General features: G+C 33.8%; 1 protein-coding gene across 1 annotated transcript in view; it reads left to right on the top strand.

Moving 5' to 3' along the window:
* Positions 1–204: 204 nt before the first annotated feature.
* Positions 205–12,830, top strand: part of LOC106461280 (coiled-coil domain-containing protein 6-like) — a 31,336-nt gene continuing 18,710 nt past the window's right edge. The window contains exons 1-2 of the mRNA XM_013921096.2: positions 205–695; positions 9,260–9,409. Coding sequence (XP_013776550.1) covers positions 483–695; positions 9,260–9,409 — 363 coding nt within the window. The 5' untranslated portion in view covers positions 205–482. The remainder of the gene's footprint in view (positions 696–9,259; positions 9,410–12,830) is intronic.

Here is a 12,830-nt window from a genome sequence, read left to right as displayed (position 1 = left end):
TGCATAACTTCCAGTAGATGCTACTTATGACAATGTTGAAAGAACATTTAAAAGCTAAAATTTTCGAAAAAGACGACTTGAAATAACTCCCCCTCCAGAGAAGAAAGTAATCTTATGAGTGCCTCAATCAACTTATGTAACCAGATGCTACACTATTGATCATTATTCATTAGAGAAGGTTTTATTCAACCACAATTTCTCTATTTCTACGTGTTGAACATTACGTACAAAAAAAGTATCAAACCTTTTAAAGTGAGATGAAATTGTTAAAAGTTATTTTACGGCACTTTTTTTTTACATTATTTCTATTAACTGCAACTGTATGACGAAACGGAAAGCCATGGAGCGAGAGTAGTAAATCCCATGCGATGGTACTTTTCACATTCAGGTGTCAAACCAGTAACGGGTGTTGAGATGTTTGCTTAGAGTTTGTTTTTAACGGAGTTTAGGCCTCGTGTAGGATATAAGTTATCTTACTGAATATGGCTGATAGCGCCAGCGAAAGTGATAGCAGTTCTGTTGATGGTGGATTAATGATGCCTCCATCTCCAGTAACACGTGAACAGTTTCAGAAAAGGAATGAGTCCTTACTTCAAGAAAACAAAGTGTTGAAAATGGAAATCGACACTTACAAGCAACGAGTCAAAAGTCTTATTGAAGAAAATCGAGCTCTTCGTCAAGCAAGCGTAAACATTGTGAGTTTAAACTAATTTATTAATGTAAAAAATAATTTGAATTTTAACAATTAATTGATATGCAAATAACTTAATAAGTCTTTATTGTTAACTCTTGATAATCTTGATTGCATTTCTAATTACCTTATTACATGTGAGATTGTGACACTGATAACGAATAATAATTATTCCTACACCATGATTCATGTAAATACTTCGGTCTCTTTTTCACTCTGTTATTGTTATGCAGTTACTGTTATTAACACAAATAGTAATATTACCAAAATGGTAACACTTGAAATTGACTCGAAAAGGATGCCTATAAACACTTACACTTCATGTTAACTAATTAAGTGTACCAAATCTAGTCAGAAGTATTGATTTCTGTACTAATACATAATAGTATTATTGAACCTTGACTAGCTTCCCTTCAACATTTTGGTTGTATCTTTATTCAGAGTTCAATACATCAGCAGAATATAGGTATTTAGCTAATAGACAATATTAAAACGGAAAATGTTATTGAATTTAAACTTGAGATTACTTTGTTTGTCCAGTCAAACTAACCAAAAATAAATAGGTTCATACCAAATATTACATTAAGTTTATTATATATCTTGGGTATTATACCACTATGAAGGTTTGAAAGAACAATATAAGTGAAAGAACAGTATATATATACTAAATGGATATTCAGTCAGTTCATTTAACTATGTAGACAACAAAGTTGTTTCAGTACCACAATTGTACATAGTCTGAGAATAATAACTTTTGAGATTGAGTGAGTTTTATATGTACTTTGTAATGCTACTCATGTTAATAAACTACCTCAAACTATCCCTAGAGTTGATCAATAAAATGTTATTTACATGGTACACTGTAGAATATATTATAAAAGTTATTTACAATGCATGGGACTCAATAACATTATTGAGAGCTGTGGGGCAATGATTAATGCATTGAACTGGTGTTGCTGTTAGATGGTTCCTGGTTTAATCTCCTTGAACCCAGCATAGATGTCAACTTAAGCACACCTCCTGAAATGCTTGAAAAGAGCATATTCCAATGTACAAGTAGGTATATAATATTTTGATATGATAATAAGCATCGTTTTTACCTATGTACACAACATTATGTACAGATAGGTAACTATCTTGAGAAGTGTTGACATGATGGATAACTTGCAGATGACTAGAGCATTTTTATGTTGTATATAGTGCTTTAAGGTTGTTTTTTGTAAAAAGTTATGCCTGCTAAAATACAGGAAAACAATGCGAGATGAGCCATAAAAAGAATATATATTTGTAAGTGCAAACTAGACCTAAGACTATTTTCTGCTATCCTTAAATGTAACATTAATAGCTCTCTCATGTGAATTTCTGACAAAAATATTAAATGAGAAAGTAACAATTAATAATTAAATGAACATGCAATATAAATAAATCTATTTAGGTATATCTTTAGCAAGAGTGGTTAGTTGCCATTTTATTGTCACATGGTTGTTTAATATGGTCCTCAAACTTGGGAAGAACCTATTTATCTGGACTTGTGAAATTAGTTCAAAATGTTACTACTAATTAAAAAAACAAACTGAAAACATATGTGTGTTTATTTATAGGTAAGTAATAATACTAAACTAGTTTAATGCAAAAAAAAGGAAAATAATTTTATTCTCATGTGAAAATTTCACATTAACTTATGCCACTTTAAAACTATGAAATATTTTCCTGGATCAGTGGCCAGTACTCATAAAGCACTGATCAAGTTTCAGTTATGGACATAGGAGTATCATACCAACACTTTCACCTATTCCACTGGAACTGGACCTCTGCCACAACAACCAGTCAATGGTGAAAGAACTGACTTTCCTGTGAGAAGATAACTTTGCCAAGTTGGACTGGTATATTCATAGGTGCTAGGTAGACATTTCTTTCAGCATAAATTATATGCATATACCACTGCAAAATAAATTACATTGATTCTGTAACAAGATATAAAACAACAAACAAGAATAGGATAATTCAATTGTGACAAAATTAGATTATGACATTGAGCCTGTGTTGCTTTGATTGTTTGTTAAATTTCACACAAAGATATATCGGGGCTGTGTGTTCTACTTATCCCTAATTTTGTAGTGATAGACTAAAGATTTTAACTGAACCTCATCTGTTCTAGCTATATATCTTGCGAGTTTTGCATGAACTGCACTGCAGAAATTCTGCTACACTTCTGTTTAATGTATTATACATATATCACATTGGAAGAAAAGGATCTTTTAGTGTTTTGGTTGATCAGTCTCTTAAGTCACCCAAGCAGTGTGTTGTTGCTAGTTGGAGTGCCTCGTGATTTGAGACGATTTGATGGTCTCGGTTTCAATTTTTATTGCCACTAAACTTGCTTGTTCCTTGTTATTGTAAAGCTACTAAGGCTGTCTGCAACTGTCACCAATTTTAAGCTGCTGATTAGAAGGAAAGCAACTAGCTGGCAGCACCCACCACTAACTCTGGCAACTTAAGTGTTAATAAAGGATAAATTTACTTTTTTTGACATTGTGTTATGTTTCTAATTGTGAATGTTATGTAAACAGGCAAGAATCTAGATTGTCTGAACCATCCCCCCCACCCCCATCCTTTTTTTTCTCATAAATTAACTGTATTGATTAATATTGTATAAGCAAATGTGGACAAAGAGTAGAGAGTCTAGGGGTTATATCACTTTTTGCCCTATTTTTTGGTTCAGAAATTAATTATTATTTTATGTAGTATAAGCAGGTGCAGATCTAGGGAAGAGAATGTAGTGTGTATGGACCCCTCCATATTTTTCAGGAACTAGCAACTGTATTCTTCAATTTTTTTACAAGCAGGCAGGATCTAGGAGGGAAACAACCACCTTTTTTTAGAAATTGATAAAAAACAACTAAGTAGATGTCCTTACATAATCATATAGTATAAAAAAATAGACATCAGTGTTTTTATTTGATTGGGTTATTAATTTTTAGGTTTTCTGAAATCATCATAACTAGTGTGTACAGCAATCCAGTTAAGGCCTCAGTCAGTAACTGATTATTTCTAAGCTAATCCAACAATATGAACATGGTAAATTTTCTTGCCTTGGCTTTTTCTAAATGCTGTGTTTATATTACAGATTTCTTTTCAACAAAAGTAAAATTGAGAATATAATCTGTGATGTAGAGGCCTAATGCATTATTTAATTTGCTGCACCCTGTCCTGTGGACTGCAGTTTTGCCCATTTAAGGCTCATAAGCTCAGCTTAGGTCAGTAAACCAAAGAAATACAGTAAGGACTCCTATAGGAGTTATGTATGTATAATATTTAAAGGGTTTTAAGTCCTTTTTAACCCATCACATTGTAATATATATTAATTTAGGTATGTGAATAATATTATGGTATTGTGCCTAATTTATTATTTGTTATTATATAGTGGACCATCTGATTAATGATTATATTAGATTTCTTTCCACCATAGTTGAAACTGAAAATGATGTATAGGTCTGATGTATTCTTTGATTTGCTGCATCCTCTACTATGGGCTACAATGTTGCCCATTCAAGATCAATTTTTAAAGTGTTCATAATTTTTGACCAAAATTATGCCAATAATGTAACTTGAATAAGGATGCATTTGGCAAAATTTAAGAAATGCATCAACAAATGTATAAGATCTGTGTTGACCTTCAAAGTGTCAGGTTACCGTGAATTCGGTCACCATTAATCACTGAGTTTCATACCTTGTTTGTTTTTAAACAGAAATCTGCATATTATACTATCTGTGCTGTGACCACTGCAGTGATTGAAACTCCCATTAACATTGTAAGCCCTCTCTGGCTTGATTCTCAGTTAGTGTGTAGGCACATTATTTATGTAATGTTGAAATTAACATATTCTAAGCAGAAGGTAGACCTATTTTATATTCACTTTTAGATATTTGTTTGACCTAACTTACATATGGAAAGTCTTATTGATATTTCTTGTTGTGAAAGTACATTTACATACTCTAAAGAAAAATTTTTAAGTCAACCAAGTAATAGGAAGCAGTACCAACAAATATTTTGAAAGATTATGAATAACAAAATAACAGAAAAAAAACAACAACTATGGGTTGACTTGAAGGAAACTTTATTACTTTCTTCCTTTAGACATTATGAAAGTCAAACCTTGACACTTTTATACCTTGAATAATAATAATAAAAAAAAAATTACAGCCATTTAAAATTGTACTTTGACTATTTTTACTAATTATGTGAGCAAATATGGGACATGCACATTCTTCCTAGGAGTACCAATGTAGCATGTATTATTTAACTTTCCAATAATCACTTTTGGGGATTTTTTAAAATAGAGACTAATTCACAATTTAACTTAGCTGCATTTCCTGCATCTATGTATGGAGGGATTTGAAACAAACTTGGAATGCAGTATGAATGTTAATTTGTTCTAAGTAATAGTTCATATTAACATTACTTTTTTGTCATTGCATGAAACATAGTAATAATTGACATTTTTTGATAATAACTTTCTCTTTTTTCACAGTTTAGGAGATCTGAGGCTTCCAATATCATGTCATAATGTATTTTTCCTATTGTCGTTAATATAAAATAATTTTTCATTTTCTTATATGAAATTAATATAATATTGTATTATATATATACCTCTTTGTGGGCTTGACTGAAGAAAATGAAGGTTAGAATTACAGACTTGTTTTCATATTTTTTGTAGGAAAATAAAGATGAGAAAAATATAGTATATAACTGGCAGTCTTCCCCAATTATCTGTTATTTTTGGTATTAGACACAACTCCAATACTCTGTCAAACACAATATGAACTTTCTTGATATATTGTTATCCCATGAAACGAAGACTTACTACAAGAACTGTTTATTCAAGTTGCATGTCATTTTGTTTCAATGAAGACAAATATTGGAAGAAAGCTTTTTATAAACTAAAATATCTTTTTGTACTCCTTTCATAGTTCTGACTGGATAAGGAGTACAAATTGGTGCAAAGTAGTGTTTGTTCAGAAGAAAATACCTAAAGCAAATTCATTGGCACATGTCAGATGGATGGACTGATGTGAAAGAAAACCCTTTAGTCACCTTTGATTTGTATCCTCTATACTCTTTTCAAAACTTGAATCAAAACTAAATCTCACACTGGTGAGTATGTAATTGAAGTCTTCAGAGATGTTGCAGATACTGTTGGGCCAGAGAAGATCCATGCTTTGGTCAGATTATGCAAATACTATGACAGTTGCATTTAAAAAGAAGTATCCTCACCTGTCTAGCTCACATGTTGTGATCCTCCTTGTTTAGGACATTTGTAAATTCAGAATTGCAAGTGAATGTGCAGAAGTAATCAAACAGATTATAAAGTTCTACCAGGAAAAACTCATTCCACAATAAGTATTCAAACATATTCAAGTTGAGATAAGGGAGAGAGAGAGTGAAATTGCTCATTGGGGATCAGTTATACGATTCCATGGTAGCCACACAGGTCAGCATCTTCATTCTTGCCCATATTCACAAAAAAACACACTGGATGGAAGTTTTCTGGGTGCAGTTGAGTGAAGTGCTAGGCCTGTTGCATCCAATCTCACACACTATCACAAATTTTAAAGGTGACTGACCAAAACTGTTTAAGGTTGTCCTTAGGCAGTACTTGAAAAAATTTGTATGGTGACCACCCTTGTCAGCAGCTAAAGAACAGTGCTTGATGATATTTTTCAGCCACTTAGGCTTTTGTTTTCTTTCTGTTCAACTAAAAGTCTGCATATTGGACCCAAAATAGAGACCAAGACTTGTAGACAGGTGAGCAGCATAGGCACAATCATGAAGATAGCTAAGCATATCCCAAATATGGACCTCACTGTTATTTCATATGATTTGGCAAAATAGAAAGGCTGGACACAAATTACAAGGCAGAGAAGCTCTAGAATTATTTTATCTTTGGTGAAATGAATAATGAAAAGGATGATGTAGATATTGTCAGTTAACTAAATTTGCTATGCAAGAGTTAAACATTCCACCTGCTACAAATGCAATTAGAAGGCATTCAGTAATGAAACAAAAATGAACCTACTGCAAATGAACAGAATTGCTAAACTTCTTATTGCACACCATAATCTGCACATATTCCAAAGTGCCCTGAAGACTGGCAGTAGTGTAGATTACAAATAACAAGAAAATTTGGCAGTTGTACTATGAGTACCAATGGGATTGAAGCTAGTGAAAATTAAGAACAAAATTGGTAAGGGTGAAAGATCAGGGGAGGATGCAATGAATGAAGACAGCAATTCTGAATGTTGCCAGAGAGATTAGTAATTCAGGAACTGTGTATAGTGAGTGTTTGTGGTTTAAACCTTTTTGTTTTGTTACAATTGCTTAGAAATACCAAAAATGGCAATAGAAAAAACACTAGGGGGAAAAAAAAATAATCCCTACTATATAATTGCTATGCCTTGAATTTTAAATCAAGAAAATTTCTTCAATAAAGAAGATACTGGAACTAAGTAGGTGTCTAGCATTGGCATTATTTATTAATAGCAATATGTTTTAGGTATTAATATCAAATAATAATTCCAACCTTGAAAAGAAAAGAAAAAATTGTTGAATTCTTGGGAAAGGGGAATTGTGGAAAAATTAGATCTCTACATGTCTTAAATTAATTTCCTTTGCTATAGTTATTACAGAATTCACATTATATTTCATTCAAATAACTTTTGTATGATTAATATATCTTAATTATACATATATTTTAAGTGTCTTTGGAGAGAGAATTGATATATTTTTGAACAAAATAGTCGGATTCATTTAGCATTTTGTTAATGATCTTTTATAGGCTCTTAGCATCTCCCACTACTGCATACACAATTAACAATACATTAGAAACAAACTAAGTACTAGAAGTTTTATAACACTGTGCAGCAAGATTTCTATGCGTGTTCTTTATGCAGCAAATTTAAAGTTTGTATGTTTCTGATATTAATTTCATGTATGAAATATAGAGTAAGCAGCTTATCTGTACTGGTTTAACTTCATGTAATAGTTCGGGCTTGTTCGACAAGTGTGTATTTTGTTTCGTTACCAGCTTTAGTGTTGAATAAGCAATTGTACATTATTATATTTCATTGGCATCTTTTGAGAGTAACAGATTATTTTGTTGAGAAAGAAATTGGTTTGTTTTAGAAAATATAAACAATTAACATATTTTACAATTGTTTGAACAGAATTTCCTTCATACATTATTATGTTTTGCTCATATCTGATTCTTCCTAACTATCAGGAATAGTTTATCTAGCTAACCCAGAATAGGATCAATCTCACCCATGGTATGCCATTTAAACTGTAAATTATATAAAGATTTGTGTAACTTGCCAAATACTAAATCTAATCAGTGAGATTATCTGATAACTAAAACAGCAACTCACTCACTAAATTTACTACAAGTCTCTCCTAATAACAAATGCATTTTGCCAATTTTTAATTAGTTAGCTTTGACATAAGAGGCTTAGTGTGGGAGCTTTTTCTGTTTAATGATCTTGGAAGTCCTCAAGATAGGTGGTGGTTTTGTTATATGAAAAATACATAAATTTTTAGTGGCACTGTAAAATTTTAATGCAAGCACTGTATTGCTTATTTCGGACTCACATTCCTGATTTTACATCAAGGTTGCACTAAGATTACTTGACATCATGTGAGGTAGTCAATTCAACAATATGTATTTAGAAATTCATGTCATTTTCATATATTTATACAAATTTGCTTAGTCATTAAGGAACTGTATAAATTTTCATAGAAAGCTACCGTTGTAAATAAACCATCTGTCTTATCTGCTTTCTGGTCTTGGAAAGAATGTACAATGTAGCAAATCAGATTTAATGTAATTTAAGTTAATATCTTGCTTCTCACTAAAGTGTTGCACTTATTAATTTTGTTAATACTATTTTTACTTATTGATTTATTTATGGTAACCCATTAATGTTTATGTTGATTAAGTTTGTTGGTTACTATATTGAACAAGCAAGCAGTAACTGAGCTTTTTATAAAGAGATTAACTTGAGAGTGAAAAAGCACTGTGTTTTCTTTTAGAAGAAATCTTTATTCAGTGCTAATATCATTTACAGATTGTAGGATACATGTTACTAGCTGTTAATGTATGTTTATAAATGGGTCTCTAAATAATGGTGTTAAAGCAGTATTTACAAACAATATTTACAAATTTCAAATAAAAAAATTAATTTTTAAATGATAAAACAAATTTATAAAGTTCTCTTAAATTTAGATATATAAAATATTAGTCTGTAAGTTCATGTAAGGGAAATGTGATGAAGTTCTGACTTGTTAATTGATTGTCTAAGGTTCTCAAACAAATGGAAAATCATTGTTTTTGGATTGCATAAGATAAGGTGTTAACTTTCTTTATGTATTATTTTTCGTATGTATTGTGGTTGCCTCTGAGTTCTGCTGTCTGTAGAATATAATTATAGTTGTTTGTATATTTTACATGAAAGTATAATTCAGAAATTGCTTTACTTGATCAGTATATTTAAAATTTGATATTAATAATATAGCAAGCCAAGGCTGAACAAGAAGAAGAATTCATCAGTAACACATTGCTAAAAAAGATCCAGTCATTGAAAAAAGAAAAAGAAGCCCTTGCTCTTAACTATGAACAAGAAGAGGAATGCTTAACCAATGATCTATCTCGCAAGTTGAATCAGGTTTGTAAAGATATTAAAACTGAGTGCAAAACACTCATTAGAATGAATTATTTATGGATTGAAATAATAAGGTTTGTTAATGTAAACTGTAATGTTAAAGTTTGATCAAATGTCTCATTCCTGAAGGTTGTATATTTGGCCAGTGATAACAGAACATTGAAAAGTTTCTTGTGATATTTTAGTTCTCATGCTAAACTCTTCTCAAATCTCAATCTATTACTTAGAAAATTAAAATAAATATTTATTATTTATACCATAACTCTAAGTTCAGTAATAAATATGATAAAATTCTGTGTCTGTAGCTTATTTCTCGTTGTTTTAATTGCCTACATTTTTATTATATCACAAACACTAGTCTCCCAAAACAACTATTGTCTAATAAAGCTTTAAATGTGTTAAAGGCAAAAAAATGATAAATTGGGGTTTGGACCCTCAACGTATGCTAATGACAAAGATTTTGTTAGAGATTACAAGATGACTGACACTTTAAACTTTTTCTTCTGTTTTTACAAGTGAAGATATTAGAAATATTCAGAGCATTCTGTGAGAGTATTGAAATTGACCTGAATTGTTGATGGGTTAATGGAGTCTGGTCAAACTAGACTCTAGATACTAGTGGAGTGCCTCAGGGGTCATGGCATGGGCCTTTTTTTCTCTTTTCTCATTTACATTAATGATATTGATAATAGAATAATTAGTAAGTTAATAAAGTTGATAGTATTTCCACTGTGAAAGGGGGAAAAAATCAAGGGATATTTGTGATACCCCCTCTCATCAAGAAAGAGTTAATAATAGATAAAGCACCAGTAGGTTTCAAGCATGGAGGCTACTCAGCCTTAGTCTGTTCCCACTTTGTTATCTAGTGGTGGTCAGCTGTCAGGGATGGAGCCACTCTCCTTGGAAGCTGTCCGTGACCTGATTCAGGGTGAGATCGAGTCCTTCATGCAGCCCGGTGGTATCTCTCTGGGAGATGCTCATTTGAATTTTTATTCTGAAATGGGATATTCTGGGGAGAATTTAGACTCCCTGTTTCCTACTCCTTCTTTCACTAGAGCTTCCTCTCCTGAGGACTCATCTGATCAGCCACCTTCTGCCTCTTTTTCTGCAGTTAGTTGCACGTGTTTGTGAAGTTTCAGAGATGCAAACAGTTGCTTTTGAGTCTACCCCTGATTTTTTGTCCAATCATTCTCAAAGGGATTACTTAGTTTTCCTCCTCCTCCTGATATTGCTGTGCATGCAGGGAGGTTTGCAAAACAATTACATGAAGGTGTCACTATGCCTTCCCCCATCATTTATCTAAACAACATGCCCTGGCATATCATCGTCAGGATGATATATATTTGCACACTCAAAGGTTGAACTTATGGGGTGCCAGGAACGAACCTGTTATCTCTCTTAACAGGTCACAATTTTTGCGGATTCATTTGACTCTTACTACTGTTTTAAGATACTTCCCTTCAAATTTTCTCTGAAACATATAACCGATCGCCTCAACGATTTGATGATGAACTGGGCCATTTACTGGTCACTATTATGACACGTTTGTCCTCTTCAGGACTTTCCTTGGTGTTGTGGTTGGCCTGTTGCTGGGACTTATTGAGTCGTGATGCATTTTTGGAGGGTATTCACTTACTTTATTCTGCCCTTCGAGATTTACGAGAAGTGCCTTTTCTTCGGCCTTATATATTTGCTGGAATTCCAGAATCTTTAGAAGCCAGAGTTGATACAGCACAGTTGCAGTCTTCTTTATCGTCTTTGGCTGCTCGAACCTATTCTACTTACATTTGTACTTCTGCATGTTCATCCCCTCGTGTCTCAAGGCCACCCTCCTTACATTTCTTGTTTCATTGGGTCTCTTAATTGTTTTCGTCCTTATTCACTGGAGATATTTTGCAGGTTGGTATGTGGACTTCTCCCAACACATTCATATCTCATTACCTTCATGATATGGCAGTTTCCTCTTCGAAGGAACTTTGTCTTCCCCCTATGGCTGTGTTGACTACCTCTACTAGATTTTAACATGGTGGTGAGTCACGTGTTATCTAACTTACAGTTATTGTTCCTTTCTCTTCTAAGGTCCCTATTGATTTTTTTTGGATCCCACTCAGTGGCGAGTGTTGCCCAGTCGGGTAGGCTTGTATTTAAATTATGCACTAGCAACCTTTATATCAGTTCTTGGTTGCAATGGGCTCTGTTGAGATGAGGTGTTCCATAAGACCATCTGGATGGTGATATCATATTACAATATTTCTAATGGACCGCTAAGGGTATGGCAAAATCCCCTTTAGCTTTACTCACAACAGTCCATGAGCCCTAATTTTTAAAAGCAAACTGATTTTGACTGATTCAGCTCTAATATCAGCAATGTGGTTCACCTGTTGCACTGTCTCCAGAGGCCTGTTCCTCAGGGCTCCCTAATGCTTTTCCCCCTTACTTCTACTAGTGGAGCTCAGGAATCCTTACCACACCCAGTTTCCAGTCGCTGGGGTGGTGGACAGAGGATTTACTTTTGGAGTGCTGAGTTTTCTCCACTCTTGGAGAAGAGGGCGAAGTCGGGGACACTCCTGCCTGGGTCCCTGGAAGTTGTTCCCAGATGGCTGTAGGAGCAGGACCAACCTATATGGGAGCCAACTCATAAAACCAGTCCAGATTTGATGCTTAGCTATCTAGTGGGGGGGTGCTTGGACCCTCTTATGAACACTGTCAGGTTTTATATTGTTTATGCAGGGGATATACTATCTTCTCGTAAATCTGAATGCAACACAGACCCATCTTTGGTCCTTGGTTGGGACAGTGTTCCACATCCTCTTCTTAATTCCATGGGTAAGTGGAATTCTCCATCCCCACTTGGTAGGGGAGTAAAGACAACTGTTTGAAAATCCAGACTGGATAACTTCTGGACTTTGGTGGTGTATGGCATATGATCCCATCAATCCAGACCTGGGATGTTGCCTTTTGGACTTTTTCAGGTTGATCAGAAGGATTGTCCACTTTGGTGTTGCTCTCTTTCTTTCATAAATCTGGTGGTTCGAAACGCATCATTCTGTGGTTACTAGTAGGGATCCTATCACAAAGATATATATATATATCTGAGGTCCAACTGCTCTGGTCACCAACGTGGGCTATGGGTACTATGACCCCTTAAATCCAACCCGAGTTGTGGAACCTCAGCTGTTTGGTCAGGGCTGGACCATCATACTTGTATTATATTCCACCCTTTTCAATTTTATGTAGTTCTGGGTGAAGAGCATACCTGTTCTGGATGTAGTGCGGTGTTCCCCACTTTGATACCAGTTCTTGTAGTACATATTTGTTCTCTGCAGACACTTTCTGTATGATCTCTGTCCTCACCAGCCCCTCCGCCTTCTCAATGTGGAATTCTAGCTACTAGTGTCAGTGGAGGTATGTATGTTTTGGAAGT

This window comes from Limulus polyphemus, unplaced genomic scaffold, assembly GCF_000517525.1.
Source record: "Limulus polyphemus unplaced genomic scaffold, Limulus_polyphemus-2.1.2 Scaffold926, whole genome shotgun sequence".
NCBI classification, from domain to species: domain Eukaryota; kingdom Metazoa; phylum Arthropoda; class Merostomata; order Xiphosura; family Limulidae; genus Limulus; species Limulus polyphemus.
Note: the sequence above shows the minus strand (reverse complement) of the source record. Positions and strands in the feature narration are given on the sequence as shown.